Below are 27,884 nucleotides of genomic sequence, written 5' to 3' on the forward strand. Positions count from 1 at the left end.
AGGTAGAGAATAACAAAATTCAATTTTGTTAAATCATATTCTACATATTGTACAGTATTGGATTTTGATACGCTCCCCAAGTTGGCTCATCATTCGCACATGTGCACTTGGTACACAAACATTCAACATGGCGCCTACATGAAAGACGTTACGAGAACTGGACGGATTTAAAGACATTTTTGAGTGGAAATGTAGGGTAATCTGTGATATTTTACAACAAATGACAAGATGAGTGAATGAGAGCCCACATGTTCCATGCAGGCCAAAAAACGTTACTTATTTCTGGTTATTCTCGCCATTCTGTTAGTCATTGTGTATCTTGGTTCTAAAAGCGTAAGCAAAAATGGCGAAGTCACATTGTCTCTTGAAAAGAGAGAATTCCCCACGTATATGGAGTCAGAGGCCGTGGATGTATTCTCTCCAAAACGCAGGAGGGAAACAATTACTTCGGAATCTAAAAGTGAGAAGTGCCGAATGGACACTTGTTTTGATTTCACCCGGTGTCTTAGGGGGTTCAAAGTGTATGTTTACCCCGTGCAGGAGAGGGTGTCGGAAAGTTACACCAAAATTATCAACAGTATTCAGGAGTCTAAGTACTATACCACAAATCCGGACGAAGCTTGTATATTCATATTGTCCATAGATACCCTGGATAGGGATCAGCTAAGTGTTAATTATGCAAAAAACATTGGGTCCAAAATTGCCCAGTTGGGGCATCTGTGGAACAATGGTAGAAATCACGTTATATTTAATTTATTTTCAGGCACTTGGCCTGATTATTCAGAGGTGCTTGACTTTGATACTGGCGAGGCCATCATGGCTCGAGCTAGTATATCAGAATCGCGATTTAGACCAAATTTTGATATATCCCTTCCATTAGTTGGTAGTGCTCACCCTGAAAAAGGAGGAGAAAGGGGCTACGTTTACACATCAATTAACAACATTCCACCTTTACGGCATTATTTGTTAGGTTTCAAAGGCAAACGTTACTTAGTGGGAGTCGGGTCTGAAACTCGGAACTCTTTATACCACATGCATAATGGAGACGATATAGTGCTTTTAACAACTTGCAGGCATGGGAAATTTTGGCAGAAAAAAGCCAGAGAATTAAATGACACCAGATGTGCGGAAGACAACAGAGAATTTGATAGGTAATTTACTGAATAAAGTTTTAAATTCCCATTCAATATCCTTCTTATAAATACATGTACTTTAGTTTTAAGATTATTTTCCACACAGGTGGTTGTTGGATATAAGTTTATTTCTTCCCTTAAGTTAAAGCCTTTAAATATGAACAGCTCAGATGTTATGTTTGGTGTATTTTAAAATTTTTATACCATATTGTTATTTTAATCAAATAAATGCATGTGTTTGTATTCAGGATAAGTATATTTTAAAGTGGAGCATTGAAGATGCATGTAAAAATGTCAATTTTAAGGTCAAGATCTAGTAAATGACTTTAGAATGACTTTTCAGTGTTTGATCCATTATGACGTCATAATCACTTTCAACTTTCTTTTTTCCCGTACTTTAGAAAAAGTTCTTTATTTATTATGTGGAAAATCATTAATTTTTCATGGAATTCAATTTGAAACCACATGAAAAGTCGTCCCGATACTTACATGTATATTAAATTTGACATTATTTTTAAGAAAAGGCCAAGAACATACAAATTACCGTTTTCTGAAAGACTGTAGGCAATCTGGATACATTTTCTTTGTCTGATATGGAAAAAACTCCCATATTCATGACTGGTTTTCTTAATTTTTCATTGAAAATGACAGTTTAAAATATGATTTTTCATCTTGTTTTTCCACAAATTATGCCCCGAAACACCATTTTTGACCAAGCTTATGTTTTAAAGCATCCTTACAGGAATTTATTTCTTAAATTTGATAAATCTGTAGGCATCCTTCATTTACTAGATCTTGACCTTAAGTATATGCAGGTGGAAATACAGCATAATATAAAGTAATCATTTTAAACTTTTTTCCAAAACTAAATCTAGAAAAAGTTGGCTTTATTTATATGGCTGAAAATCATTATTTTTTTTTATTGTATTAAGATATCAGTCTGTCAAGTTAATGAAAAGATCTCCTATATCAGAATACTTTGAATTTTTAAAAAAGCTATTATTTTCTGGTGTATGCTCTACTTTGCATTTGTATGGATGAAAATCAGATTGATCAAGATAAGTTGTTTGATCTCTCACTATGAGTTCTTTTATCAGCTAGATTACATATACATACTGGGTATAGCAAAGGCCAGGAATTGTTGATATTTCATAAATTACAAAAGAAAGAGTCAGACCATTTGAAGCCCAATAATCTATGCCGGAAACATATTGAATAAAAATATCTAAAACCCAATAAATCTAAAATATTTAATTCCAATTTAAATTTTTAGCAAATTTGCGAGTTTTATTGCACTTGAAATATAAAATATGATATATTTTGAAAAATAAATTATAATATATTTGTAAACAAAGCAGTGGTTTGCAAAATTTTGAAACAGTCAAAAATTAATCAACATCATTTTTTGAGAATTAAAAATAAAATTGACATAAAAATTTCCAGATTTACAGTAGTATGTTTAAGTGACAATGTTATGGTTGTAAATTCACGTGACGTGAATTTCATGCCTGTTTCTAACATAAAGTCAATATATATAGTCAAATGAAAAATGTTTCCATGAAATATAGAGATAACAAACACTATAATCAAGCTCCAGTGTCCATTGAAAAAATACAAATTAAGAACAGTTGAACAGAACTGCCTTTCAGATGATTAAATTCGAGTTTCATAGTAAGTAGCCATAAAAATCCAACATAAATATTGAAAATGTTACTGCTATGTTTTGCTCTACAAAATTTTGTTTGTTTATTCTCTCTTTATTTTGTTTGGTTAAGTTTGTGGTGAATGACTTTTAAATTAGATCTATTTTTATCAGTAAGAGTAGTGCCCAATTTGTTGTGACCTCTGAAACAGAAGGCATTGTGACCTAGATTCAAGAGCCCTAAGTGATTCAGCTGAGGGCTGGCATTGTTAGAGCTTAGTGGTCCAAAAGTTAAGTTGACACACCTTAAGCTCTCCTGACCTGTTAAATCCTTTCATAATCTGCCCCCTTAATCCAACCAGCTGTTTTCGATAAACATGTCTCTCAGGGTTTGTTTTTTTCTTCTAGCTGGATCATAGATTTTTTGATTATTAATAGTCAGCATTGTCTCGTAATTTACACAGCATGGTATTAAACACCATTTAGGGGGAAAAATCTTTGTAACTTAATCATCACAGCATTGTTGACATGCCAAATGTCTTCTGATTTTGTTCATTGATATATGCTGTGTTAATATTTCCAGATCAATAAGATGCATTCTTTGAGTTGAACTCTGAATTAATACCAGGAGTATTTGCTTTGTTTTTATCAGTCTGTCATAAATTAGGGTCTAGTCTTGTGGTGATATTTCCACCCAAGCATTTTGCTTTGGTTAAAAATTTATAACTTTGTACCATACCAAATCAAACTTGGAAAATTTCAAGATTTCAGCGAAGAACAAAATTGTGAAATTCCGAGAATACTTAGATATTGTAAATATGCAATAGGTCTAGACTTAAAATTCTTTAGTCTGTTCCCCAAGTTTGGGAACAAATGGTAATAAATGGACTAAAGAAATTAAAAGTGGATTAAAGCAATTTTGGGATAGGATGGGTCGGGGGATTAGGCGAAAATACATACACGTAATTGTGTGTACTTAGTGTAAAATATGTCGTTAAATACATCAGATGGCAATGTGTTTAGGGCTTAACTCTGTCCAAGAATACACAGGTAACAGGGGAAAGTGCACCTGGGTCTCTTTTTTTAATGTAAAAGAGCACACCTAGATATTTAATATGGGCATTCCTTTAATAGATTAGCACTTGATAAACATGTCAAGATGAAGGGCTTTCCTACCTCATGGATACTAAAGTTTAGCTGAGTTATGGTGTAACCTGTTTGGCATGTGTTCAGTGAAAAGGGGGGTTTACTTTCAACTTGATTGCATTTGCTTGATGCTAAATCATTCAGAAATCACTATGCTATACCTTCCTGAAGTTGAGAATACTCTATAAATACAATTTTCCTGACTAACACCCCCCCCCTTTCAACCAGTCTCTAACCAGGCTGGTTTTTACCGAAATATTCTTTCATGCAAATATTTGAATAATTCTTTGCAAGATAACCTTTATAACAAATTCCGCAAGGGTCTGAACAAAGTACTGCATAAATTTGTTGCTAAAACAAACGAATTGAAATAGAAGTGCAAACTTAAAGTGTGTGATTTTGCAATAAACATTTGAGTCTTAAGAATTGACTTTAGAAAAGATTATTTTGTAATTTCCTGCATCTGTTTAAGTAAATTTATAAAACTAAAAGACTAAATGGTATGGTTTGGGGAGGGAGGAGGGTGCAGTTTTGGAATCCATTCTAAGTCTTTATTTGTCAGTATCAAAAGGGAGCATTTTGACAATGTACGTTTAGTGCATGTATAATCCACTTGTCCTAAAGTCCCATTATTTGGTAGCTTGTACATGTTGATGTTGTACATGTACATTGTCCATTTATAATTGTTTTAGAAGTGCTTATAATTGAACTACTAAAGGATGCATGCCTTGGAGTGCAAGTGTTTTCTTCTGAAGTTTGTTTGAAGGGTTAATTTGATAGTATTAAGTGGTTATAATGAATGTCTATTATGTTCTATAATCTTTTACATATGAAGTCAGCTTTTATGATTTCAAAATCAACAGGAAAGCTCTAATGGCCCCGTAATGGTCACTTACTGATATTGGGATAACTTTCTCCTCAAACTAAAATGAATTTTCATAAGTATTAGGTCATCAGGTCATAGATCATGTACATTCATTTGGTACATTTTTTTCTTTTCAAATAAAAACTAATAGAGTTAAATATCAAACATGTTGATTACTTGATACTGTTGTTATCATAAGGTTTACTTTATATTTTCCAAAAAAAAAAAAGAATTTTTCAAGGTGCAAGATCAATAGAAATTAAAAGTTGAAGTCAATCTGTTTAAATTTAAAAATAAAAGAATTTTAAACAAGTGATGAACCTGTTTTCTGTTTTAATATGCTGTAAATGTATTTTATTTAGTGTGTACGATATTTGGCGGAAATTGATTTCTCAACAAGTTAATATTCATATTTATGTTCATGATGTATACATGTGCGAAACATTTAGCGTTGTACTTGAATTGCATTGTATTTCTCGAAGACAAAAGCAAAAAGAGTACACAGCCAAATGTAATACGTTTACAGTAATTTGCATCCCTGATTCCATGATCTAATCTTGATAATAGTCCCTTTATGCATATAAAGGAAAGATTTTAAAAGAAACCTTGAATTCGCCATGTTGAGTGCAAACGTTTTACAGACTTGACCCAGACAACCCCACATCATAAGTCATCCCTCAAAGTCTCCAGTGAGTTTCTCACACTTCCTTGAAAGACAGACCAGGAAATCGCTGCGGTTAATTTGTATCTTTGCGATAGGTTTTAGTAATTGTGCTAACTCTCTGTGTAATTATAGAGTGCACAGCTACTCAAGTGGAAAAAGAAATCGCTATTTCAGTTTGTAAATGAAAAAAGGAGGACCCTAACTTCTATCATAATTGTAGGCCTAGATTGAAAGTACATTCTGATTGTTGAATAACGCTAAATGAGGGCTGTAATGTCTGGTGCAGAGGAGATAAAATTAAATCCTTTTATTGGCAGATATCGAATAAACCGTCTTGTATTCATATATCATCATTGTCATTTAATTGTCAAGATATAAAATGACGTCATCATCATTGCAAGCAAAATTTTTTTTTTGCATGAAAATGAAATCTATAATAGCCCTAGTTGACCCGAAGAGGACTGGGTATGAGGGATGAGGGGGTGGGAGGATCTGCCCTCAGATTCTGTCGAGTTTGAGTAGGACTAGATATGGGGATAATGGAACTATAAGCAAGATTGTTCATTTATCAACATGTTGCACAAGTCATCACCAGGCCAGAGGATAAATGTCATTTTGGATCATTCTGTCAATTAGATTTGATTAATATTTCATGAGGCAATTATGTCATGTTGATAACATGGGCAGGTTCATTCTAACTGTGTGGCAAATTCTGTCTCTCCATCAAGCAAGTTACATGTAGCTGCCCTTGGTTTGTGAATGATGGTTTGGCTGAAAGAACTTGGTAGCAGTTTGGTTCAACATTGTCAGGAAGTCTGTAAACTTTCCGACATCAACCACTGTATAAAATGACAGCTGATGTCAAAACAAAACAGATATATGCTTCTGTTGAAACCTGCTGTTTGGTTTGTGAAAGCATCGTAAATATTTAATGCCAGATAGTTTAAATTGATGAAGTTTTCGATCCAGAGTTTTCAATTGAGAGTAAACTTTTAAATTATAAATAATTTTGAATTGTTGTAAAGTGTATCGTTTATAGTTGATTAATACTTGATTATTTCAATTGAAATTTGACTGCTTTAATGTATATGCTTACTAATTACATTCTTAGGCATACAGTCATATACAGTAAAACATGCTTATAGTGAACATGGTTATAATAAATTAAAGCTTATAATGAAGCAAGATCATTTGTTTCTGGCACTTTGCTATATATTAACATGATTAAGCTGTTTTACTGTGTATTGTAACCCTTCTTTTCAAAAGGGAAAAAACTGAATCAAGTCCAATTCTCTTTTTTAGTTTTTATTGATTAATTATTACTAGGTTACATTACAAACACACTGACAATATTCCTGAGTCATTGCAGGCTATATCATTAGATTTGACTGTTTTACTGATGGACAGGTGATACATGGCACCCATTTGTTTCATGTTTGGACACAGACAGACATTCATTTTGAACAAATAATTAAAATGAATGACACATGACATAAAATATATGTTCATTTATACATATACATGTATCTGATTTTCAGTTCTTTCTCATAGATAGCTTTCTGGGTTTTTTTTGATGTTTTATTTTGTGGTTTTGCATTTTTAGGTATGATTACAAAAAGCTGCTCTACAACGCCACCTTCTGCCTGGTGCCCAGGGGTCGACGTCTGGGGTCATTCCGGTAAGTCTGTCCCCCGCAGGAAGACTGCACAGAGATGTCAACACTTTCAATTGACAGTCAGTAGCACTACTCATTAGAATGGCAAATAAAAAGTTTTGAATTTTTTCCTTGTCAAGAAAGATGTACAGTGTTAAAAAAAAACTTAGATATAAGGAAATTGGTAATAAATTTGATAAAAAAAATTCAAGGTTTGAGATAAAGGTTAGCAGATATTTGTAAAAGGAAATCATTGTCTAGACTGTGTACATATACAGTAAAACTTGTTTAAATTCTATTTCTACATGTTTTTCTTCATTAAACAATGTTAAATTAAGAAAAACATAGAAATAGAATTTAGTGAAAGTGTTGATTTTGAATTTCAAAAAAGTTTATTTTTTAACATTTTCAGAACTGCAATGACATTACAGAGGTCTAAGATTTCACATTTTTGTAATTAGAATAAAAGATATGAATGTACATTTTAAACTGAGAAAAAATGTCCATACAGTTAATATGTATAAAGACCAGCTGTTTTTTAACAGGTTTCTTGAGGCCCTTCAGGCGGGCTGTATCCCGGTCCTTTTAAGTAACGGCTGGGAACTGCCGTTTGCTGAGGTAATTGATTGGCGACAGGCGGCAGTGTGGGCAGATGAAAGACTCCTATTTCAGGTATGGGCCCAAATTAATGGACTGCAGAGAAAACTTTCTCTTTTTCAGCTCTTTTGAAAGTATGTTTGTATAGTATGGTGGGATGTTAGTTATAATTTGCAGTTGTATATCTAACTTGGTGATTTTCATTTTAATGTTCACATACAAATGTGCATTTTCTTCTATATGCCAGTATTAATGGGAGAAAGGGATTTAGAACTGATGTTTTTTCAGGTTTCAAAATTAAATAAAAATGTTTAATTATGCATTAAATGATTAGGAATTTAAAAAGTTTCATTAGGAATTGAATTTCACACAATAATTAACAGATATACACAATAACGCAAAACTCCATTTACTTCATTCATTGAAATGATTTTCTTAGATTTCATCTAAGCATTGTGGAGAGGGGGTAAAGAAAAACCTGAAAAATTAAGAGAAGCAAATAATCATTAATTGGCTTAGTGTTTACATTGCAAACATTTTTGCCACGTGTTTTATCCATAAACCAAATGAAAAGATTCCACGAGATGCCATTAAAATAGCAAAGCAACATGTGCATTTCTACAGTAGATGGCCAAATAGAATTTTCTAAGTACTGAAAAGACCCTTCTCTTAATATACAAGCAGGCTCCACAGATGCGCAATCAAGTCATATGTTCACAGAAGTTAGAAAGATTTGAAAATTCAATTAAGAGGAAAAATAATTGATGCATCTTTAATGTTTATCTTATATAATGCAGTTCATGACACCCCATTGGCATCCAATCATGAATTCCTGCAGGAATTGCAATTAGAATCTGGCACGATATGCAGCATTTTTTGAGCGATTCCCTGTATTTTTGGAGGAATTGTGAAGATTTTCTTTGTAAGAGAGTTAATTTTTAGGTTAAATTAATATTCTGCTCCTCATTTTTTGACACATTTTATTATTAGGAAAAAGTATTTATAGAGAGAGATATAAATGAGCAAGTTATTTCTGTAGCTGATAAGGAAGTTTGGAATAGAAATTCATGGTGATGTGCATGTACTATAGTCTAGTCATTCTACTGAAAAATGAGAACTAATTGCAACAGTATATATTTTAATGCAGATTTGTAGATAAGCTATTAGTAACTCACATATAAAAAGTTTAGAAAAATTCACGCAGGGGAAAGTTGGGAAATCGAAAGATTAAAATTAGGGATCAATATGAATTTAGAATTACCCATCTGCACACCGTACTTTTTGTATATGAGCTGTCTATGACAGACAGCCTGTAAACAATAGCCAATTAGCATTAAAAGTTGTTGTTTTAAACCTGTAGTTTGTTATGCAATCAAAACTAAATAAAAAAATTATATATTTTGATTTTCAAAGAAGTAAAGTTTTGACTTGAAGTCTTCCACACCGGCCTCTACACAAATGCAATTACCATTCATGTAAACAAAAAAGTATGGAACGCTGTTTGTATTCACAATATACATGTATGTGAAATTCCTAAATGTGAATGTGTTTATTTTCATTTTATTTGTAAACATCTGATGGACATTTATACCCCAGTAGTTTTGGAATTTATACTCAAGAAACAAAAAATGTATGGAACACAGTTTGTATACAAAATAAGTCAAAACAGCCTTTTCTAAAGAATTCTGCAAGGAAGCTTGTCAGACAATGACAATGTATATCAGAGTTGTAACAATTGCATCATCACAGAATATATTTTGTTTAAATGTCTAGAAAATATATAGAAATTTATCATTTTGAAATAAAGAGTACATAATTTATGGAATCACATGAACAATATTTGATTTGAAGGTCTCCAAGTTTAAAAAATAAAATATTTAATTCCATTCAGGCATCTCCGAAACTTAAATTTGAACTGTGTGATTCAAACAATTTTTTTGCTCTCCAGATTTACTTCTTATTGCTTTTGTTAAAAGTAGCGAACCTTATATAAAAAGCCAATTGATATTGACCTTTTTCTCTATAAAGACTGCACCATGCATCTATACATAAACAAAAGCTGCATTATGTTTATAGTAATGGAAATAATTCAAATGGAATCGTTTAGACAGAATTAAATGCTTAAATGCTCTATTTTAAAATTCTTAATGTAACTTTTTAACTAAATATTTAAAATCCATTTTTAAAAACTTAACTTCATCTTGTAGATCATATGGTCATTTTTGCAACAGTAAAATGCCTGAAGCTCCATTTTATGGGGACTGGTGATAACGGCGTTTCCATGAGCATGCTTTAGAATGTGAACAATCTGGAACACTTTTAAAGTCACTTCTTAATAAGAGCAACATTGAAAAAAGAAAATAGATGGACTTGAATCTTTCTACTATAATTGTATATTGTTTAACGTCCCCCTCGAGAATTTTTCATGCATATGGAGACGCCACCACTAGCCAGTGGAGAGCTGCACATTTTGTTCTATACTCAGCACTTAGAGCCATTAAGCAGTGCGGAATCTTTTTCGTGCCAGTGCCTACTGCGACACGGGACCTCGGTTTATACGGTCTTATCCCACCGCTCTTCACATCCCACAGTGGGATTCGAACCCGCGACGTAAGGATCGACTCCTTACTTCGCAACTCTAGAGCAAATCTATGCTCTAACCACTGCACCATGCGGGTGAATTCCTAGATTAAAGCCAAAGTCAATTTCTATAACTGTTAGGATAAAAATATTTGGGGAAAATATAACAAACATTAATAATACTTTTACATATGAATTTTACCAAGTAAAAATTGATAACCAGTATCTACCAAAAGTTTAACAATTAATTCTTCCTTGAAACAAATACATGTACTTGGCTTGCTCTCTTTTACTTCAATCCATTTGTGTAAGTGCTTTAATTTAATTGACTTCAGACTTTTTTTATCAATAAGAATAAAATAATCTGCTGTGTGCTTTCAATTGCCCCCAACCCTCTTCAAGTAACATTACATAGCAACGGTTTGATATACATTAAGATTCCAGAAGGGTAACAATATAATAATTATTAACTGCGCAGAACCTTTGCGCGCACATTTCACGATATTTTGTTCTCAATGCAATTTAATTACTGTTGATTCGGCTTCATCTTGGTCAACAATGATCATTTTCAAGGGATAACAATTTCAGATTTTATCCTAAAACGTGTCTTATCTTCATATTATTGAATGTAGTTGAGGGTTACACTGAAAAAATCTTGAAATATATTTTGGAATATCGCAATCCATGAAGCAACATTAACTGTTGCTATGTTCTTATCACACCGAAGGGTGTGGTTTAATTTTATGGAGGATAAAAAAAATACATTGATCCACTTGATATGAGTAAGATAGCAGTTTTATTAAACTCATGACAAGAAATAATAGTATCCTGTAGGATACCCGGGTGTGGGGTGGGTTCAAGTTCTGATCAAGCAAGAACCATCATACTCATTATAGTGTACAAGCATTTTATGATACTGATGTTAACAGAGTATTTTTTTATTTCTGAGCATTTTATACAAGTTACCAACCAACCATATTGCAGGGACTCAAAACTGGTGTCACATGTTGAAAGAAAATTTTCCGAAGGGTGGACAACACAACTACAATGTAATCTATGGGGAACAGCTTTGCTGTGGGTAAAAAAATTCAGATTTCAGAATATTTTTTGACAAAAAAAATTAACAACCTACCTAATCCAGAATAAAAACATATAAATCTATTTCAGTGAGGAATGGGGTTTTATGAGATCTTCCCACGATTTTCTTTATTTACGGGGAAAACCTTTCAGTTACAGGAGGGATTCAGTTGTTTTTTTTTGGGGGGGGGGGGGGCATTTTCTGCTACTTTTTCATTTAAAAAAAATCTTATTGGGGGATGTCCCATGATCCCTCTAAATCTGCTCCTATAATTATTTTCAGATATTATCTTTCATTTTAATTAAAACATTTTTATTGTTTCTTAACTTTTGGTGATTGAAGTATATTCGTGCTACACTTAGCATTGCTGAATACCGAAATTTTTCATGTAAAATTCATTTATAATGTATCCATGGTTACCACCTATTTACATAAATCTTCTAAATGATTTCTTTGAAGCATTTATGGCAAAAGAATGCATTTTGAGTATGTTTGTAAACTAACGTAATGACTGTATTCGTGTTTCTATAGGTTCATTGTTCAAAAGTAGGTGATATTCTCAATTTATACTGTTTCCATGGCAGCCAACACTTATAGTAACCAAAATTTAATATTTTTCCCCTTCAGTTTATTCAGTTATTAGTTTATTTCCCTACTTAATTAGGTTTATTTAAAACCATTACAGAAGTTTCTACTTTACATTGTTCGTTTGACACTTAATCAGAGTGAACACAATACGTCCCAATAATGACCTTAATTTTTCAATTTTCCCATGTATAAATTTTTCTAAACTTTTTGTTATATATTCAGATCATATCATAGATTGATTAAAACTAAGTTTTGAAACTGTTGCAATTAGTTCACATTTTGATGGAAAATTTGATAATTTGACTAGACTACTAGTATATCTGATTCAAATGAATGTAAAAATTATATGTGCCTTAGGTCACTCTGTAAATAAGACCATACTCCTTGCTTCAATATGATTGAGGTAGCATCTTAGACACAGTAAAAGGTATTTGTTCTAGGTCACTGCACAAGAAAAATTGGAATGATGTAAGCTATTTTTCTTGCAGACACTTCAGAATTATAAAAAACATTGACCCATGATCGCAAAATTTATTTGAATTTGTGTCAACCCAGTGACTCTATTATTAGTGATGTAGACCATAGAGAGTCGTACGACAGACATCCTAATTGGTTAATTTCCATACATTGCTAATTAGTTAATTTTTTGTCCTGAACTGACTCCATCTTCATTTACATAGACAATTGGATTACATCAGATATGTCTCAGTTATTGTCACACTGGTACATTACACTACTCTCTCCTAATGTTAAGTACTTAAAAACTTCAATGTTTGCCTTCACATAACCTGTGACCCCCACTGTAATATATATCCTCTTTATTACATGTACTAGGGGCTGGGAAAAGGGTCTTCAAGTCTGAGGGTCATAAAATGTACTGCAATATGAGTGGGAAAAAAATATCAAGTGATCCAGATACCAAATGTTGATGATTAAACGGTTATAAATTTGCCATTTCTGTAGTATATATATCAATTTGTATGTACAATATAATGAATATATATCTTTCTAAATGTAGGACGTTCAGAGGTGTATATATATATAGAATTAAAATTCCTTCAATTTTCATTAATATCATAAAGAAAAAAAATCAATGAGTTCTAAAAGTTCACAGATACATTTGACGATTACATGTATGTTCAATCTCCTACTTGTATCTTCTTTCTAATTCGACCGAAGCTGTATAGTCTTTGCAGGCTTTATATATATGCATTTTTTTGACAGTTAATTAATCGTGATCTTCAGGGGCTTTAGCTTGGTTTTGCAATTCACGTGAAATGAAGTTTTTTTCTGTTTCCCTAAAGTCAAATAAAATTGATCTCACTAGCCATAGACAGATAAAGAATTCTTGCTTCATGGTTTTTCATTTATATGTAATATAGCATTTTAACTTCTCGTTCTCCTATAGGCTATCATTCCTGTGGATTGAATGTAATTAACTGCAGTTTTTTTTCACAGGACTTTCTGAGTTCTCTTAGTATTGACATACGACTTCAGTCTTAACTTGGTTTACCAGGAAACCATCGATTTTTCAACTTTTATGGCTTGAAAATGAAGATTTATATCATGAAAGATGCTAAGCAAAAAGAATGGATTTTATTTCAAAGCTTTCTTCAACTAAATTGAATTGCAGGAAAAGACAATTTTTGGAGATCAAAACTAGTTGTTATTAATTTCAATGCCATAGATTTTTTATGGTCAATATTTGTTTGTAAAATTGTTCAGCTGCTATGATATATTCAGCTGTGATATACTTTTTATATCTATGAATGAGCAACCATTTCTGATGGTGGGTGGGTTAGCAATATCAACTGCAATCGCTAAATAATTAGTTATTTTGATGCAAAATCCCCTAGGAAGCACCCAATTAGTCTTAATTGACGTATCACAGATGAAATTCACATTGAAGCACTCTATTACTCTTTTCTGCCAACAATTTTTTAGCCATTAACTTTGAAATAAACATTGCACCAGAATAATATTATTCGGCAAGGAACAAAATTGTTATTGTGTTCCGAACTTTTGCATTCAAAGTGAAACGCCTCTGCACAGGAATACAAATGTTTGGGAGATTACAGACTGTTTGCTCTGTCTGATAGGGTCACCTGAGGTCATTTAATCAAAGTACCATTTTATCTCTAGTCAGTGGCCCCCATTCAATGATCCTCCAGTTTTGGCAACAGGAAAATGTTACTTGCATTAAATTCAACAGTTTGTGATTTCTATAGCAGACAGTGCTAATGTATTTCTCAAAACAACTAAATCTTAACAGAATGATGTCCACTTCACCTCTTTGTCCTGCTTTGTCACTATTTGCAGCTGAGTGCAATTTACACTTTATTTAAAGTTAAAGTGGACCCCCCAAGTTATCTAGTGGTCTTGCAGCATTCTTTATATACCTCAGCTAGTACCTGGTAATTAGTAGAGCCAATGGATGTTTCTTTACAAAATTGTACACATTTGTAATATTTAATACATGTAATAAGGACATGGTTTTAGTGGTCTCTCCATACTTATTAAAATGCTTGTAGGACTTTAAAAAAAATGGATAAAAGTGAAAATTAACTTATCATATGAAGAGTAATCTTCATTTAAGGTAGGATCATATTTCTAATATTTAAAAATTAATGAAATTTTCACAGAATCAAAAGACAATATCAGTAAATTTAGTGAAATTAAATTTGACCGCTTTATATTAGAGGCAAGGTCAGGTCAAGGTCATTATCTTTATCCTTGACATAAAGAATAAAAAAATACTGTTACCAATCATGTGAAACCTACTTCTATTTCAAAAGTTTAAAGATTGTTCTTTTTGCATAAAAACATATTACTAGATCGGGTCTATAGCATGATATTACCAAATTTACATAAATAGTTAAACTTAACTGGATATTGGCTAATCCGAATTTCCTCTGTTTTTTTTAATTTTTTAGGATATATTAGTTATTTTCATATGCTTCCTATATTTAACTTTTTCTTATTTTCACATATAATAAAGCAGTCTTATAAATATATATAAGAGAGAAAAAATACTTTTTATGGATTTTTGTCTGCACTTTGATAGGAAAAAAGCTCACAAAGTTCTAGTTTGTTTGGAAAATCATATTTATTTGATATATGAAAGTTTAGTCCCTCATTATTAATTTAACATACATTTGAAAATTTCTAAATTGTGTAAAAATTATAACTAAATTCATTGTTCTATTATAATTTTGAGACAGAAAAGAAGATGCCACCATTCCGCCAAAAATATAGTCCCTGCTAGTTTTCAAACGCAGCTTACCATTTCTATTTAAAGTTGTACAATTGTGATGAGGAAAGAAAAATATAGTCTTTTAAATTCCTTACACATCAATGTAAAAGACATATAAGCAAATATACTTTGAATGTTTCATCTAGTCAGAAACCAGAGAAGAATCCTACCTTAAATTATCTAATCAAAGAAATAAATTTATGATGATTAAAAACCATTCCATACTATATGGATTAAAAAGATTTGTCTTCAAAACGCTACTCCTCCTACAATTTTAGTCTGATTTCAATATAACTTGGCACACAAGTAGACTACACTAAGATACATAGAATAGTGCATGGGTTTTTAATTTCAATGAACGGTGTTGCCATGGTTACTAAAAATAGAATTTTCTGTGAAATTAAACGATTTCAATATTTTTGATTGTTAGCATCGGTTTTTGAGTCGATGAACGGTGTTGCCATGGTTACTAAAAATAGAATTTTCTGTGAAATTCCTTTAAAACGCTACTCCTTCCACAGTTTTGGTCTGATTTCAATATAACTTGGCACACAAGTAGACTACACTAAGATACATAGAATAGTGCATCTGTTTTTGATTTCGATGAACGGTGTTGCCATGGTTACTAAAAATAGAATTTTCTGTGAAATTCCTTTAAAACGCTACTCCTTCTGCAGTTTTGGTCTGATTTCAATATAACTTGGCACACTTGCTATATCATAGAATAGTGCATCGGTTTTTAATATACGGTGTTGCCATGGTTACTATCTAGAATTTTCTGTGAAATTCCTTAAAAACGCACTCCTTGTACAGTTCTAGTTTGATTTCAATATAACTTGGCACACAAGTAGACTACACTAAGATACATAGAATAGTGCATCGGTTTTTAATTTCGATGAACGATGTTGCCATGGTTACTAAAAATAGAATTTTCTGTGAAATTCCTTAAAAACGCTACTTCTTCTACAGTTTTGGTCTGATTTCAATATAACTTGGCACACAAGTAGACTACACTAAATTACATAGAATAGTGCATCGGTTTTTAATTTCGATGAACGATGTTGCCATGGTTACTAAAAATAGAATTTTCTGTGAAATTCTTTAAAAACGCTACTCCTTCTACAGTTTTGGTCTGATTTCAGTATAACTTGGCACACAAGTAGACTACCCTAAGATACATAGAATAGTGCATCGGTTTCTGAAAAACGGTGTTAATGGTTTAAAAATAGAATTTTCTGTGAAATTCCTTAAAAACGCTACTCCTTCTACAGTTCTAGTTTGATTTCAAAATAAGTTGGCACACAAGTAGCCTACACAAAGATACATAAAATAGTGCAATGGTTTTTGATAAGTACATACCATGTATGAAGATGTGTAGCTATACTGTATTTGGAGCCGGTATTTTAAATTGAGAAGACATTCACAAATGGCAAATATATATAGGCATTTGTTGTGAAAAATCATGTAACATGAGTCACTTAATGGACATGTCTGCTGGTATAAATATGGAAACAAATGACTCTGAAAAGTTTTACATGAGTAATTCATGTTCCCATAATAAGTGATGGGAAAAAAACTCATATGGATTAAAAAGATTTGTTCTGTGCTCATTTAAAAGGCAGAAAGTACAAGTAGGCAGATATTGGGAAGATAAACTAAACATGTTCAATTGTTAGCAAATACAGTACAGTTGAACTTTGGTATCTTGAACACGAATATCTCAAATACTGTGGGTATGTCAAAGTGAATTGGAATTCTTTTAGAATTTACCCTTGCTATATCAAATCCTTGGATATATTCTTGGTCCCATCTAGTTCAAGATACATGTAATAATTACATCTTTAGCTAACTGAGTAAATATGACAATACCTTATACTGTAAAATAATATTTTCATGGGGTCATATTTTCTTGGTTTGACAGGAAAAAATTATGTTTGTTGGAATATTATTTCTTGGATAATGGAAGTTGAGTTGCGCTATGTATGAAATGTGTCATATATTGGAGGACTTGATTTAGGGGTACTCCTCATACCACAAAAAGAATCGAGCCCCATAGAAAAATTGGTGTTTTCATAGTACTACATGTAGTAGCTGCTATGCAGTATATAAATGCCCCAAAGTGTACTAGTTCATCATCTTTATCGATAAATGGCATATGTGATAAATTTATATTTAGTTTGGAGTGAAATTAGAATTTTAAAAGGCATCAGTCATGGGAATACCAGTAAACTTATAAAACGTCTGATTTCTCAATCTGATGTGTATATATTTGCAGACATTATCTTCTGATAAGTGGCTATGATTAAGTCTGTAAACAATGTTTTGGAAGAAATAAAATTTTTAATTAATTGGAAAGAGATAAAACCATTGGCTTGCCACTCGTCACTGACTACCATTTCTTTGTACACTGCCTACTCCGTTACCCTATTCAATTGTTATTGTTTTATCTGATGGTGGCCTTTTGATAGCCAATTGTTCTACATGTTAGTCATGATTGCTTGGTTAGATACTGCAGAGTTCATTTTAAATTGTTGGGGTCAATGTTCGAGGGCAGGCAAAATTTTACTTGATTTTTGAGCACTGACTAGTTATTTTTTGGGTAACTGCGGTTTGCCATGATGATGTTATTATGGTAAATTCAATAAATAAAATCATTGACATAATTCTTCATGGGGATGTACATTCATGTTAGTAAGAGTGACCGAAGAAATCTGCAAACTTGGATACAAACAATGATGATATTGATACCACAATGAAATACAGTTGATTCTCAATATTTTGAATACTGATCATAATACTGTATGTGTACTTAAAATAGCGGGCTTCATATTTTAGCGGCTTTGGCACAGACACTGATGCTCTAATTCATGAATAGCACTAAGAAATCATTTTTAAATAGAATATACAGCACAAACATGTATAGCGCTAATTCATGATTATGCCAACAACTCCATATCCATTGAAAGCACTAAATTTTGAATACGCTAAATTATGTACATGTACACTATCTCAATATTACTATGGATATGTTAAAGTGTTGTGGAAGTCCCAGCCACCCATTCATTAAGTATTTTACCTTGGATAACCTTGAGCCCTTGAATTTCTTGAATTATTTTCTCAGTCCAATCAAGTTAAAGATAACAAGGTTTGACTGTGTACCGCTGTTAACATATACACATGTTACACAAAAATCAATTTGCAAAAATACTCCCCCTTTTGCACTTTGCCACCTTCATTAAAAAAAATATATCCCAGGCCCCCAACGGACATTTTCCTTGACCTGCATAAGGCCTCAAAGGTACTCAGACCCCTTGTTGTCCAATATAGCCCCCATGATCCTCCCCCCAAGATTCATGTTTACGTGGTGTACTAAAATATTGGCCCTTTTAGCAATTTGTGATGCATATAAAACCCCTTCCCATGAGTTCTTAAGGTTCTTTTTAAGTGAGTTCAAAGAAGTTATTTTTTTTGTGTCAAGCATTCTCTTGAATGAAATTGGAACAAAAGGAAATACATTATTCTTACAAATACATTTACAAAGAAATTGTCTGGAAAATTACTTAAACAAGGTCACCAATGTACTCTGTAAGCATTGGTACTTCTAATTTAATTTAATAAAAAATGACGAATGATACCTTAACCCCCTTTATGCTATAGAATTATCATATGCAATGTACCAGTATACATGGGAAGATCCAAATATATTGGTTTTGTCAGGATGATGCATGTAAAGACAGAAACTAATAAAATGTGTATATGTTTCATTAAATGTACTTCCTTTAATTACAGGTTCCCTCACTTGTCCACAGTCTGTCACAACCAGCTATTTTTGCCATGCGGCAACAGACCCAGTTCCTGTGGGAAGCTTACTTCTCTTCTATGGACAAAATCATCCACACAGTTCTAGAGGTACACCACAGGGAAAGTTAGATTCAAAGGGGTACTCCCACAGGGAAAGTTAGATTTAAAGGGGTACCCCCACAGGGAAAGTTAGATTTAAAGGGGTACCCCCACAGGGAAAGTTAGATTTAAAGTGATTAAACAGAGATAACAGCTACTGAGATTTTTAACAGTAGACTCATTGAAGTTAGCATTGTAATGCAAGAGAAGCAATGAACACAGCAGGCTTATGATCTTGTGTTAGTTTAATAGCTTTGAAGAAAACTAAAGGGAAATGCCCTTCTTTTTTTCACATTTATGCTTAATTTTAAGTTTAAAAAAATAATCTTGGACTGAAAGATAGCATTAAATGATAACATTTAGAAAATAAATTGCTCATGGATATTAAAAGCAGCAAAGAGCTTCACTGATAAAAAAAAAAATTGAAATAAAAAAGAATCATGTTTTAATTAACATTTTGAATTAGAATTGTTTTTATAGCTACAGTCTATATACCTATGTCAGTTTCTTAGAGAAAAGTGCATGCATGTCATTAGAATGTTTTGACTACATGTCTATGATTAGCATTATTCAATTGCCATTCTTCACGCGTTCTGCAACATAAGATTTTTCGGCTGCTTATGAAATACCTGTCAGAATTTAAATTAAAATCAAAATGTTACATGAATGAAATGAGCTTGTCTCTTGGGTTTCCAGTTATGATGTTTTTCTGTGATATGAAGTGACATTTAAGGTTATGTTGTATTTGGCAGCAATGTTGAATTTACTTAAGGCTCTGCGAACACCCTGGCTTCCCTGAGTGCTAATTTAAAGGGCATAGAATCTTAGTTTTGTTATCTTTTTGAAATCGCCTACTGTGTAAATTTCAAGCAGCAGAGAGTTGTTTTTTTTCTCTCTCTCTTCTTGTGTATGTAGGTATAGGCAGGTTGTTAAGATTTTTTTTTCTTACTTCAGATAAGGTATTAATTTACTAGGCATTGTGAGGTGGAAGTTATAAATACTTTCTTGCGGGATTTAAGATTGTAGTTTAGCACTTTGGAGTAATAAATCTTTTTTTGTTTGACTACCTTGTCTGATTGGCTTGTTAAATGGTTTACTGAGAAAGTCATGGGAATTTCTCTTAGCAAAATGAAAACATTTTTTGTTAAAACGTGGACATCCTTTCATCTATAAGGGGCTTTCTCAAAACTGGTAATTCTGTCTTCAGTGAAAATGGTTATTTTATTAAAAATGCTTCCTTGATCATTTTACAGTTGCTGCATGGTCTTGAATTATTTTTAATAAGATAATCAGTGGCAAATGGGAAAAAAGTTTTCCAGATGCAGACACATATGACTGGGAATTAATTTGACCTCTTTCTACCATTAATAGATAATTAACCTATCAGACTGTCTGTCCATATATTAATACATTATATAGTTGTGATTGTAATTTCATCATTGAACCTAATTAGGAAAGAATTTTTCCAGAGTTGTTGCTTTGTATGTAATGTACTTAGCAGTATATACAATATACCATAGAAGTGGGAAATTTTAGTGAGACACAAATTTAGCAATTTGTCCTTAAAACTGGTATTTATTTTTATGGAGATGTAATTTTAGTGATATTAAAATGCTCACTAAAGAAGCCATTACAAATAAACATGATAAATTCTTAGTGATAGTCAATTTTAGTGATCTCTTCACCCTTGCTAACAATGCCAAAATTTAATCCTCCCTAAAAATTCTGATTATACGAAATTTTCAAAAGACTTGACTTTATGATGCATTCAAAGGCCAAGTGAAGGCAATTTTTTTTAATACATCTTCTTCCCATTTCAGATAGTGAAAGACCGAGTGAGGAGCTTCTTTTCACGGAATTCCGTTCATTGGAACAATTTTCCTGGTGCTTTAAACCTTCTTCCGGAATACTCAGATGTGCTTCATACATATCCCTCATTTTACAGACAGTATGCGTACAAATCTAACAACCAGTTTACAGTGGTTGTGTACGCCACTTCCCCGGTGCTCCTGTCGTCTGCTCCGCTGTTCCGGTTGATCCGGACGGTAGCCAAGTCTCCTTTTGTACAGAAGGTAATTTTTTGGTTGGGTGCAAAAAAAAAAAAAATTTCATGCTTGCAAAAAATAATAATAATAATAATAACAATAATTAAGATTAAAAATTTTATTGAATGAATGAAAAAAATATTAATTTTAAATGCATGAGAGCAAAAAAAAAATATCAGTTGCATAATATTTAGATTTTATTTGGGATTTACAAAAAAATAAGTTTTAATGGTGAAAAACTTCTCTAGTTAATAATGGAGAAATGATACAAAACTACATGCATGTACTCAATTTTGTCCCTCTGTGAGTTTGTCATGAACAAAATATAAACCCTACTAGGCTAAACTCTTAATGATGTCTTTGCCATTGTAAGAAAAAACATCTAATGAAGGGGAAAAAAAGAAACATAAGAAAAGAAATTCTCTGGAGACATTCAGGCACTCTAAAGAACAGGCATAAAAGAAATAATTCTCCTTGACTGACCTGAGTGATTCGCAGTAAATTGGTCACATTGGAAGTGTAAATCCCATTTATTTCCTTTTTGGTCAGAAAAATTTCCCATTAAACCTGATGGACATGTAATTTGTTCTAGCTAATTTGGGACTAAATTCAGGAAAATTAGATAAAGTGATCCTAAGCAAGTTGGAAGACAGTTCACTGCTCTTGTAAGGGCTCAGCGTTTATGTTTGTTGGATTGACTGTGTCCAATTCATTTTGTGATCAAAATCAATCTCCACACACACTTGTCTGATCAAACATGTAACATTTTTACCCTTCATGGAACAGTATGAAAAGGAAACCACCAAATTTGATAAAATGCAGCGATTTTTTAAAAACGTATACAAACATGAAATATTTCATAATACAATTTGAAGGATTCAGTAACACCACACGTAATGGAAAAGTCAGACATTAAGTGCACATTTTAAATCAATCTGTGATTATTTTCGTAATAAAACATTTTATTTTTAATATTAAAGCGGGTCTGTAATTAATTTAGCCTCAATGATTTTCTGACAATTATCATGTAGAAATTGCATTCAGACAAAAGATAATTATTGGCAACTTTTCTAACTGACTTGTGAATATTTTTCTGAATGTTGAGCCCTGATTTGCAAAATTCTTTATGATGTTATTTCTTACATATAAAACCACCACAGAAATTTATTTTAAAATGAAAACTTGAACTTTTAATTAAAAGTAATGATCACTGTTGTTTTGTAAAACAAGATTGAAGAAGTTATCTCCCTTGCATACCATGGCAGAAAGAAAATGATGTAAATTTTGATCATTTCTTCTATTCAACAGATTGTGGTAATCTGGAACTGTGACACCCCTCCACCCCCCTCCTACCAGTGGCCAGCTGACCTTGGTATTCCTATACTAGTCAAAACCAAAATCCAGAAGGTAAGATCTAGGCATATTTAGCATTAAGTTAATGAGTTATCGAGAGTTAATTCATCATTTTGATGAAGTACTGCAATAAATAATGTGATATAATACAGTAATAAATTATATCTGTGATTGTGTTTGCAGTCTGTGAGTGCTCGGTTTTATCCCTATGAAGAAATAGAGACAGATGCTGTGTTCAATTTAGATGAGGACTCTCTTATGACCACAGATGAGGTATGCTAAAGACCTTAAGTTTAAAAAAACTTCTTAAAAATAAACATGATAAGATTTTAGATCGATGGAGTAGTAGAGTTGCAAAGTTTTTAAATTAATGCCAGTTCTTGGCTTATCTTGAAATGTGGGCTCATAAAGTTATTACTTTCATCCTTCCATCCATCATTTACAATTTCTTGAGTGTAATTTTTAGCCTAAAGACTTCATTTCATGATCATAGCTAGAAGATGATTCCACTGTGTTCAATTTGTAAGTCCAAAGTCCAAAAATGATTTAATTTAAGGTTGTTTTCAAGGTAAAAAAATTTAAAGATTTACTGATCAAAGCAAACTGCAAGACCCTTGATAATTTGTCAGCTTTTTAGGTTTCTGTTTGTTATAAAAAAAAAAATATGTGTAATATCTTTCAGATCAATTTTGCCTTCAAAGTTTGGAAAGAATTTCCCGAGCGGATCGTTGGATATCCGGCTAGGAACCATTACTGGGACGAGGCCAAGAACACATGGAGCTACACCTCCAAATGGCTGAACGAGTACTCCATGATTCTTACTAGTGGTGCTATTTATAATAGGTAATTATAAAGAAGTGGATTTTTTACTGGATTTTCATCATGATTGGTTTGAAACATTTTATATCTTGATTTTCTGCAAGAATTTGTCTGAATCATATAAATGAGTGATGTATGGAGTTGAAGTGGAGCATGCATGATTGTCTTTGTTTAAACAACCTTAATGAGTCCTGAAAAATAAAAAATTTTAGACAGAAATCAAATCAGCCTCAAAAGAAATTATTACAATCTCTTAACTCAATGATGTTGATGATTTAATTCATTAGAATATTAAGATAGATTTCCTTAACTCCAAGATGTTGATGATTCAATTTACTTGAATAATGGATATAAAATCATAAATGTATCTTGCTTTTTATCCAGGTACTATAACTTCTTGTATACTAACACCTTACGACCCGCCGCCTTACAAGTTGTGGAGAAACTACAGAACTGTGAGGATATTCTAATGAACTTCATAGTCAGTGATGTCACAAAACTTCCACCAATCAAAGTCACTCACCGCAAGGTTGCCAAGGAAACCATGCTGCCTGGCAAATCTTTGGCCAATTGGTCAACCAATGAAGTCCGGTTCAAACAGCGACAGTCATGTATTTCATCCTTTGTGGAAATTTTTGGATACATGCCCTTAGTTCGCTCCAAGTCCCGAATGGATCCAGTGCTTTGGAAAGACCCCGTCTCTAACTTAAGGAAAAAATACCACCAACTGGAAGTGATATGATCATTTAAAAGTATTTCTTTAGAAATTTTTTTAGGTAGATTTGTACTTATTTACATGTTGATATGTTTTTGACATGAATTTTAGAATTGTAGGAAGTATACAGTTCATTTGCAATATGCAATTTTTAATTATTTTAAGAATCAATTGATGAATTGTTATGGAATTTATTGTATATTTCTATAATGCATCATCTGATGATGGTGAAAATATGTATGTATAATACGATGTATTAATTTATGATTATTTGTATTATAAAATATCAAATACATGGAAACAGATGAAAATTTTTATAATCCATTTTATATATTTTACAAATGCTTACTGGATTTGCATTTATTTATTTTTGCTGCATCAGTTAAATGTATGAGTTTTCAGAGTTTGGAAATGTGAATCATTGAATGAGATATTTATATCAGTGTTTCATCATGTGTGAAATGGTCATAAAGTTAAAAAAAAAAACATAAATATTAATGGATAAATATATAGATGTACATTCTAAATATAAGCTAATTTGCTGTTTTCGTTGTCATAAAACTAAAAATAGATGTTTATTTAAGCCATATACTATATTCAGATTAGCTTTGAATTTGATTTACATAGAGGAAAAATAACTTAGTAAGATATCATCTCATTTAATGTATCAGGTTTTTAACTAGAAGTTAGGCATTTAAAATATGGAACATTGACTATACATAATTTATTCAGGAGTTCTCTTGAAAAGACTTGATCTCTGCTGAAATTTGTCATCATCCATAACAAAGATTTTCATTCCTTGAAATTTTATATACTTTTGTGTCTCTATTGGTTATGTGTATCCTAGAATGCTACTACTGATCATAGACTCTAAAAGAGAGAGAGAAAATGAGTCTTACTGGATATTCTGGGAGGCATGTATATTTATCATGTGCAATACTGGCATAATTTGGCATAATTTTATGTTTTTAGATGTGTACATAAATAGTCAGTCAGCTTTACAGAACAAATCTTTGTAGACTTTGCATGCATTATTTTATCTTTTTGTTCTTTAAAATACATATATTTCTAGTAAGGATCACCAGAAATTTTTAGTACACCTATATCCTCTGATTTTTCGGTAGATTTTTGTTTAAAGTTGAGTTTATATATGAATGTACTTTAAGCTACCGATGTTTTACCACCATAAATGCATATATTAATTGATTGAGGATCACCCAAGAAGTGAAATCATGTGATACTGTATTTATAGTACTCAAGATCTATTAATATCATGAATCTACCTACATTGTGATAAGAATGGATCTTTAAATATTTCTCTAAAAAATTAAATTAGAAGAAAAATTTCAAACAAAGCATGGGTATTGTATCTGTGGGATTTATTTTGAAAACATTAAAGCATAAAGTAGTGGGAATTGTGTTTAAAACAATAATGGTTGCAAAAGATATTCTTTTTGAGTATCTAATTTCCTAGCACAATATAATACTATTGTTAAAGTTACTGCAGCTTGAATTTCAAACATGAATACTTACCAGAAGTTCAAATGTTTTAGTTCTTTAAGAGTTCATTATAAACTGATGTAAATTTTGTTATCATTAATTCTTCAGGAGACAGAATCATTTTGCTTCATCCTTAAACTTGCTATACATTAAAATGTTACCAAAATGTTGCGAAGAACTTGGTCAGTTCACTTTATCTGTAAATTTACTTATCCGTGTTCATATAAATAAATTTAATTTATTCAAAGTATATACACATAAAATTTGGGAGATTGCCTTACAGTACATTATCAAAACAATAGGCATATTGTCATTATTTATATGCATGGTTTTTTTTCCCAACAACATAAAATATTGCATAAATGTAGAAAAACAAATTTGGTATTTCATTCCTAGATATCACTAATTGTGATCAGTTCAACATTGTACATGACAAACTGAACAGTGCTGTATAAAACACAAACCCCAAATTTTAAAAGGTTGTAGTCCTTGAATTTTATGAAGAATAAATCTTGTGCCAAAACTTATGTACATATAACAGAGGAACTTGTTTTCTTAATTATTGCCACATCTTACATTTTTATTATGTTAATGCTTGCAAGATGAAGAATCATACAATTTAACAGGAGTGATTAATATTTAGAGCTTTTGCTTCAGGACAATGCCAGATGTTTGGGACACTCATTCAAATGGCAAACTTTGTGTTGTACTGTTTTTAATATGAAGTATGTGCTTTGACAAGTAGACAAGATGATGCCTTTTCAATTAATGAAAAAAAGTTGTCTATTTCTTACCTTGATTCCCATTGGTAATTATGGCACGCAATTGTGCAGAGCCTTTGTGAAGTCTGCAGAGGCCTGCCTTATAGCTTGGATTTAACAGCTATTATATTGTTATAGGACAGTAAATTTAGTTTTACAAGAAATTTTGTAATTTTGAGAATGAATTTTGTCAAATACTGATGTATGAAATATGTTAATAATATAGTTCAGTAAGGGAATATTTTCAAGTATAAGATTTTCAACGGCTGTGTTTTTCGCTTTACTGGCCAGAGACCAGGAACACTATTGCAAAAGAAAAGTGTGCATCATCATCTATTTAAATGTTTGTCTGAAAACAATGTTTCAAAATGCTTCTTCTAATGTTTTGGTCCGATTTCAATATAACAGTACACAAGCAGATTAACGCTGAAGAAACTAAATTCTGTTCATCAGTTGTTTAATTTTGATAAACAGTGTAGCAATTTTTACTTAAAGAAAAAAAAAAGAAATTCTCATAAATTTCTTTCGGAAAGCAATTTCTCAGGCATAGTGGACTTGAACCTATACAAAAAAAGACTAAACCAGGATCAAATATTACAATAGTTTCAAGTTTCTTTTGTTCTAATAGAGACCTGGTGTTTATATGCTTTATAAGTTAGGATTGATAGATTGTGATGCAAACTTGCATTTGAAATTTTCATGACATTTCTTGATTGTCAAGGAATATCCCTCATATATTTTGTTATCACTATATTTTGATTAAATCACACTTTCTAAGAACAGTTTTCTTTTTCTCTTTTTATCAGTTGTGAGGAACTAGTTGCTAAAAAAATGTATGATGAACATTGAAGTTTTGTATACATGTGTATCTGGTATAATCTTTTCACATTTTAAAGTGACAGTATGGCACATCTCTTCACAGACAGACATGTTAAAAATTTCCTATAGGATTTCAATTGGAATTTTTTTTCATACTCATAAGTGTATACACTTTCAGAAAATTACAAAATTCATAAGTAAATAATTCTGATTATTTCATTAAAATTAATAATTATTTATGGTACATAAATATATACATCGCAACGTGTTCGAGGTTCCATATTCCATGCTATACACGCATGCGTGTAGTTTTCATAAACAAAACAGCATGGTAAGAGAGGGAAGCCCGGTAGGCCTGCTACATTGACAAAGTCGACCAAAACGAAAAACAAAACCAAAAATAGGGCTTGAAATTAAAAAGGAACTTTCCTGACAAAAATTTAGTTGGGAGATTAATATAATCATTGGATGAAGAAGGAACGGGATCTCGGCGACATTCACGTGGGGCTCGCGAAGGTTCTACAATGTACCCTGTTGATACATGCTATCATTTCTCGTATCTCCATGGCTTTCTGAGAAAAAATATCAGTGTAAACTCAACATAAGAATGCACTTATGACATATAAAAATTATTGCCATTTGAAGTGCAAATTGTATTGGAACTACAGAAAGATATTTTATTGACATTTTGCCGCGATGACGTACGATTTGGTGGAATTTCCTTTCCTGCACCCCAATACACAAAACGTCAACATTGTGCTTAATCATGTTA

General features: G+C 31.9%; 1 protein-coding gene across 1 annotated transcript; it reads left to right on the forward strand.

Moving 5' to 3' along the window:
- Positions 1 to 119: 119 nt before the first annotated feature.
- LOC134249300 (exostosin-1-like) lies at positions 120 to 27,073 on the forward strand. Its single transcript, XM_062731665.1, has 9 exons — positions 120 to 1,151; positions 7,054 to 7,128; positions 7,650 to 7,776; positions 18,990 to 19,109; positions 20,921 to 21,172; positions 22,454 to 22,552; positions 22,682 to 22,771; positions 23,181 to 23,341; positions 23,702 to 27,073. Exons 1-9 carry the CDS (start codon positions 256 to 258, stop codon positions 24,057 to 24,059), a joined length of 2,178 nt encoding a protein of 725 aa, XP_062587649.1. The 5' UTR covers positions 120 to 255; the 3' UTR covers positions 24,060 to 27,073.
- The last annotated feature ends 811 nt before the right edge of the window (positions 27,074 to 27,884 follow it).

Source organism: Saccostrea cucullata, unplaced genomic scaffold, assembly GCF_032062105.1.
Source record: "Saccostrea cucullata isolate Sc308-1 unplaced genomic scaffold, CSIRO_AGI_Scuc_v1 ctg3781, whole genome shotgun sequence".
NCBI classification, from domain to species: Eukaryota; Metazoa; Mollusca; class Bivalvia; order Ostreida; family Ostreidae; genus Saccostrea; species Saccostrea cuccullata.

Bases quoted from the DNA above. Each gene is read 5' to 3' on its own strand.
- LOC134249300 (XM_062731665.1), top strand. From the start codon at position 256: ATGCAGGCCAAAAAACGTTACTTATTTCTGGTTATTCTCGCCATTCTG. The intron at 7,777-18,989 runs GTATGGGCCCAA...CTTTAATTACAG, and splicing joins ATGAAAGACTCCTATTTCAG to GTTCCCTCACTTGTCCACAG. The intron at 22,772-23,180 runs GTATGCTAAAGA...AATATCTTTCAG, and splicing joins CTCTTATGACCACAGATGAG to ATCAATTTTGCCTTCAAAGT.